Below are 6,816 nucleotides of genomic sequence, written 5' to 3'. Positions count from 1 at the left end.
CTCAGAACCACTCCAAAAAAGTCCTTGTCAAAACTGTAACCACCCCAGCAATAACAACAACTATTACTTTAATACATCCAAATTGTCTAGATTTTACCCCCAAACCCCGTTCCTTTGTGCACTTACCACAACGCACCTATGAAACAAGTCTGACATCAGAGACCAATACAAAGTGTAAATGCTGTTACCAGTACGCCTTTATGTAATTCGCTCATGTTTAGGTAAAGAACACGTCATCATATAGAAATCGTTAAAAACGGGTCATCACTGTTTTGCCCTTACCTAGCAACTGTTTATACTTCACGCTAAAAGGGCATACCATCGAGTGGAGCATAATCCGTGAGTGTTAAGAAACCAACCCTGTGTCGTCAAGAGACCACTGGCTTTGTTCTTGTAATCCTTTCATCCGATTTGGACCGAAATTCGCTTCTTTACTACATCCTGTACAGCAAATCAAAACACAAAACCAACTGTTGTAGAGACAACTACTTCGTTTATTCACAAAGAAGTAATGATATGCTTGTATATCTTTACCAATGCCATTATAAGGTCGTCATTTTTAGCTGTCAGACATTGTTACTCAGACCTCCTGCTTGTAGGCCAATCCACCAAACCTTTTCGTTTAAGCCTCCTTTCCAGACCCCGTCGGGCGTTTTATTTTCCATTGCTTGCCGTTAATTTTCCATGTGATTGCTTCAATGCCCAGTAGGGTCTGCATAGGGGGTTATTCCAGTTACGTATCACTCGGTGCATCTTAGACCCTGCTACAAGAACGGCTAGGATGTTTATACGTTGACACTTTGTCATAGCTCTGTAACGCATGACGAGGACCGTGTAAACAATACTGGTCCCCTATCAGGTCAACTCCCACCTGCCGTTGCAAAACGTGCTTAAAACGCGTTGCAAAATGTATACATCTTCATCAGACATGTGATTTCAAATCAAATAGGAATGTTTCTTGATACAATACAGTCACATGCCTGGTTTGTTAAGAGTTCATGGATGCAAAATATAGATATTGGTCTAAATTGGGATAAAGGCACATAAAACAACTTTCTTGCCAATCTTACAGCACAAACACCACATTGGATACATTAAGCGTAAGGCTCAAATCAAATCAATACCAAACCATATAATTCCAGATCAGAAAAACAGATTAACGGACAGTTAGCATTGTACATCAAACCAGGTCAAAACTGTGCAAAAAGACATCCAACGTGTGCTGCAGTAAAGCGAGACTTAAATGCAATATACAAGCAATATAAACTCGTATACAATGTATATACATCGTCTGTTTGAAACACATTATTCAGTCCATATGAAGTTTTCCATAGATAACTCTGTTGATATCGAATGTAAAGGAACAAATATGAATTAGAAATATTACACTGGCCATTTCAATGCAAATGAAAACATACAATCTTATCTCTCCGTAAGAATGTCCTCTAACTTCTGATACAATATAAATGGAAACAAAATAAATTTTGACATGTACGGTATATTTTAGTTATAAGTGTTTTGGAACGGCCGTCAAATGTCAACATCAAGTCAAACAACCAGCAGCCAACTAACAATACGATAGTCAATAAAATATATACAATCTATTCAGGAAAAGCTACTGCAAAAATAGCTTCCACACCATTTCGTCTTGTTTTCCAAAATCGTTTTACGATATAAAGAGTAAGCTGCATGATAAAGTAATACGGAATTACTGTATGTAAACTACATTCAATGCATGTTAATCAATACACAACTTTATGTCTAAGTTGTATTTTGTACAGCCGAGTCGAAATTTACATAGTGCGAGAAGCACAAGTTGGGAAAAACAAAAGAAAATATCACTATCATACTTAGTTGCCTGGAATTTCGTTCTAACTCGTTCAAACGCTTAATGAACAAAGGCTGCTCACAGTGTTAATGAAGCGTGTTATAGAATAAAAACTGCTCCTTGGATTGAAAGTTCCCATACTGTCACCAGGTGCTGCGTATCGTATATAACAATCAAGATATTACCCTTAGATTGCAATAAAGGATCCTGGCTTTCAGCAATTCATTGCGACACCGATGTCAGGTACAGCTGCCGTGGCGGCAAATGATCAATGATAAGGTGGTGATAACTCGTATTGAGAACTTGTACTGCCAAGAAACAGTTTCTATCGCTACCCCGTTGTGCCACCGGGCGTTGCCCCGTCTGTAGCCGTGGAGCTGTCGTTGGCTGTCCCCGCGGCCGTTCCCGTCCCTGTGCCAGCCGGAGTCCCGGCGGAGACCGGCTGGTTCTGGTTCCCGACCACGATGGGGTTCAGGTTCTGGGGAACCAGTATGAACCGGGGTGGGGATGTGGGAGCGGGTCCTCCTAAACCACCTGAGGGGGTGCAGTGACAAGAATCAGATAATGGTATATGAAACATCGGCAATCTCTGTGCGCGATTGCCTGAAATGGCATTGCATCGCTGCCTTTTGCATTGTTTGGTTTATCAGAAAATGCGTGTGTGCTGTGCTATAATGTTAGAACGCGACATGTACAAAGTCAGCGGGTCAGTTAGGTTGAAGAAGGCTTGAGATTCGTCCAAATATTTTGTCCGCAAGCCCTGATTCCTTCTACTTCTACAGTGTTACTCCACTGTATGGTCATGGTCTTGCTGTAGACAATATACAACCAATGATGATGCATTATTGGTTTGGTCAGGTGAATCCAAAGTTAGTCTATTCTGTTGGAAATCTGTGAAACAGTCTTACCCAGTCCGATGCAGAGCCCTATGATGAGGCCCACCAAGACGATGGCCAGCGCGATCGCCAGAAACACCGTGATGCACTTCCGCCTTCTGAACACCTCATCGTCGTCATCGTCTTTGAACAGCCGGTAACAACATGCGCAGCACATGCAGTAGCTGAGGAGACACATGATAGGCCTTTAGATAACTAGCAAGTGTTACAATAAACTACACGGACTATGGCAGAATAGCTGTTTTTAGAGTCAACAATGATAGGGACAAACACAAATATATGTGGATTTTTAAGTAGAGTAACGCATAATTAGATTCGAATGAAATCTACCTAAATTGCCATTGCAATCAGTCATACAACCCGGGTAGATATCGTTAGAGGTCCTTAGAATACATGAGTAGATACATCACATACTTAAGTTTATGTGCAAGTTCGAGATCAGAGGTCATTGTCTTATAGATAAGAAAAAAGATAATGCCTCTGCGTATTAGATTGCTGTCAATGAGTATCACAAACATATCACAAACGATGACGTACCCAGCACATGTGTAGCAGGCCTTCTCGCTCCCGCTCAGTTCCTGTATGTGAGCGTCCTTTCTAGAGGTGGGCTTCTTCTTTCCGTGCCGTTTCGAGGTTCCTTGCTGTAAAGAACGGAATCATGGAACACGTAGTTATCATCTGCATCGCCTTTTGAACATGCGGAGCCTTCGTTTAACCCCTGATTGCGACATTTCTCATCAGCTCTAGCTTCCGAAAGACAATCAAATCTTGACGCGCCACTTAGTAAAACTGTTTGTAAAAACCATCACCACAAAGGACAATCCTCCACCTTGGGCAAATATGAATAACTCATGAACCGTTAGAAAAATGCTACTTTTCTACTACTAACTAACACCACTAGTGTTAAGGTTATTGGTACAAATGTTAGTGAAAAAATACACCGACACCAATAGCCATGTAACCACCACCACCACCTATCTATGACTACCACCTTTGCATGAACCATGGGTTACCGTTTTCTTAGACGCCATCCAGTCGCCTTTTTTCTTAGCTGGACGATCCTATGTTGAGGGGTAGGAAGTGATCAGTACAGAATCGCAATGCGCATGTCTTTATCGCTTTTAACAAAGCTATACAAACGTTTGCTTTATTGCAGCTATTGAGTTTCGACTAAGGTTGTTTTAAAGATTCTTCTCAAATATCTGTAGTCTTAATATTTCTTAAAATCTATGTCTATCAAGACATGGGAGAGAGGAACACCTTGACCAACGTCTTCCCACTTCCCTTCCGGTCATCTAGGTCTAGGAATTCCGTATCCTGCAACAGCATTTGCATCATTACCTTTTTGGCGACGCCATAAGGGCATAGCCCATTGTTTCGTGTTCAGTTAGATTGTAATTCTAAGGGAAAACAAGGTACTGGTAAAGAAAATTCAATTGAAGCATAGTGAAAGACGGTGAAAGGATAGGATACCATATTAAGGTCTTTGTCCTTGAGAACTTGTGCTGTATCCTTCCTTTCAAGTTTCCTTTCGAGTGGTTTCACTTCCTGTGGTAGTAACAAGAATCTTCATATCCATGCAGGTGTTCAGTGGAAAGTCTTAGAATTCGTATTGAAAAACGCCAAGGCACGTTTAAGGCACACCTTATCTCATTCTTCACATCGTTAGTAATTTAGATTGGTACGTAGACAACTTATCTAATTTGCATGATCTCATCTACTGTCATCTACTACAATTGCAAACGACCGAAACACACTAAACTTTAAAAAGGACTTAAAACCTTTTACGAATGTAATGGAAATATGGATTTTCACGCCAAAACAAGGGCATTGCTAGCTGATAATCAATAGATGGTGGACGTAAAAAACACTAAGGAACTCGCAGCTATTAGCAGAAAGAAAACAAACTTTGCACAGAAAGCGAATTTTTTTTAGTAAACCTTCGCTATTACCGCAGTCTTTACCGGCTCGTCTGATGTCTGGTACTTTTTCTCACTGAACGATGGTTTCTTTTTCGACTGAGTAAGGATCAAAATCATAACATTATGATAAGCATGAAGATACATTTATTTTGTTTGCAAAATAATGCAAATCAATTCACTGTCTGTTCATATTTTTCTAATGTCAAAAACCCAAATATAAACGAAAGGTTTGTGAAATGAAAGAATGTTCATGTATTCTAATTCTAGTTCCTAGGGTTTTCTAATTCACTGTCTTTTCCTGTATTTCTAATGTCAAAAACAAATAGGAACGAAAGGGTTGTGAAATGAAAGAATGAACATGTACAAAAATGTGTTCCAATTCTAATTCCTAGGGCAAAGCGGCTGTCTTGAGTCCCCGTGTCACTCTTAAAATCATTTTTGTGGACCGAATATGCAGAAACTTCTGATAAATATTATCATAGGATTTTAACTACATGAATATATACTAGTGCAAACTCAGTTGCCAGACTTAGAACCTCATGACCTCCCAAGGAAAATATCGTGGGCAAAATGAAAATTCACACAGTTTGTGTTTACGTTTCCGCAACTGATCAACGCTAATGCAAAGCAGAGTTAAACAGCTTACAGGGTTTCAGCCGTATTTTCAATTTGCAATTGGAATTATTACAGGGGTTAAAACCTAAACCATCCAGAAAGGTTGGTGATTATCTGTCATGACGTCAAGCAGTTGTTTGCTCACCTGTGGATCGATTAGATTACGCAATTAGTGTTGTTTACGTAGAATCAGCAACTGTTTTATCTGTTTGACTTGAAGGCTGCATGGTTTTAAGAGTGACATGGGGCCTTACCACAGAACCGTTCTCCTGAAGAGGTGACTGCAACTTTGGTTTGGGTGATTTGGCCTTTGCTGAGCCTGTAGGAGCTGCTTTAGCATTAGCGTCTTTCTGCTGTGCTTGGGTTACTTCCGGCGTGGGATTTGCGACATTTTTCTGGTTGGAATTGGCCGGTGTTTCTGTAGTTAACTTCTGGCTAGCAGCACTCTGTGGCTGCTACAAGAGTCAACGGTAAAATTGTCGATGCATCAAATGACACTCAACAATCCTTATGATGCTTAACACTTTTGCCATGAATTCTAATGCTATAGGTACCTTTATGTTTTCTGTAAATAGATTGTTTTTGTTCTTATCGTAACATGAGCTCTGGTACCTTGGCTTTACTCGTAGAGGGTTCCTGTTTAGGAGGAGCTAAGTCCATCTGAAGATCATGGAATGAGCCATCCTATTTGTAGAAACATTAGCCATGATGAGATACTCGAATACTGCAGCAGATTCTCCAAACATGTCTCATTTGTGACAGCATGTGATACTTTTAGTCTTCTAAAACCAAATAACAAGTAGTCTGGATATCATAAAGAAGGAAGGCCAACTGCGCTTGATTTGTCATGTTATGAGAACATTAAACTCGGTTATTTACATTGTTAGATTTAAAGACGGATGATAAACTGTGGACATGTACAATATGAAGCATTGGCTAGGCTAACACTACACAATCCCAGTAACACCACACTATAATAATACAATTCACAAAACACAGAGTAACTCAGAACAGACCACCACCGTTTACATTAACACACCATAACACTACAGAAACTACCATAATGGCAACACTATATAGTGCCAGTGCCGCTTTACCATTTGCACCATGTAGATCCAGCCTATTGTCACTACTCTATTTATCACCACCTACACCACCACCGTATCATAACAACCAAATCTAAACCTTTTTAGTCTCGTCCACTGTTTTCACTGAAGCTGGTGCAGGTACCTGTTAATAGAACGGGAGACTTAATAAACGTTAACATTTTTCAACAACAGTTCAGGAAAGAAAGATAACTTCATTAAGGTGAAAAATGTGGAAAATAGTAAAAGGTCAACCTCTGTCTTCTTCGGTGGAGGCACGGCCGTTGTTACCTGTAAACACATACAATCAAATATCTTATTTGGAAACATGAAACATAACATCTCAGTATTTGAAAAAAAAAAGAAGTTAAATCTGTTTCGTGTGAAAATGTCCCAACCTTTGCGGAAGGGCTTGTTGTTCGTATCTCTGGAGGTTTTGCTGCAGATACTGATGGTGGTGCCTGAGAAGT

General features: G+C 40.1%; 1 protein-coding gene across 8 annotated transcripts; it reads right to left on the bottom strand.

Moving 5' to 3' along the window:
• Window positions 1–1,378: 1,378 nt before the first annotated feature.
• Window positions 1,379–6,675, bottom strand: LOC136420444 (enolase-phosphatase E1-like). 8 transcript variants are annotated; one of them, XM_066407369.1, is made up of 11 exons: window positions 6,602–6,675; window positions 6,447–6,491; window positions 5,874–5,945; window positions 5,516–5,716; window positions 4,665–4,742; window positions 4,198–4,272; window positions 3,985–4,041; window positions 3,738–3,785; window positions 3,262–3,365; window positions 2,737–2,888; window positions 1,379–2,362 (listed from the first exon to the last, which is right to left on the bottom strand). In XM_066407369.1, exons 1-11 carry the CDS (start codon window positions 6,647–6,649, stop codon window positions 2,160–2,162), a joined length of 1,083 nt encoding a protein of 360 aa, XP_066263466.1. In that variant the 5' UTR covers window positions 6,650–6,675; the 3' UTR covers window positions 1,379–2,159. The 8 variants fall into 8 exon arrangements, with proteins under 8 accessions (XP_066263466.1, XP_066263467.1, XP_066263468.1 ...); XM_066407370.1 differs by having other exon boundaries at window positions 4,677–4,742; XM_066407371.1 differs by having other exon boundaries at window positions 4,689–4,742.
• Window positions 6,676–6,816: the final 141 nt, after the last annotated feature.

Source organism: Branchiostoma lanceolatum, chromosome 15 (genome assembly GCF_035083965.1).
Source record: "Branchiostoma lanceolatum isolate klBraLanc5 chromosome 15, klBraLanc5.hap2, whole genome shotgun sequence".
NCBI classification, from domain to species: Eukaryota; Metazoa; Chordata; class Leptocardii; order Amphioxiformes; family Branchiostomatidae; genus Branchiostoma; species Branchiostoma lanceolatum.
The sequence above is the reverse complement of the archived record's forward strand: the minus strand, read 5'-3'. Positions and strand labels throughout refer to the sequence as shown.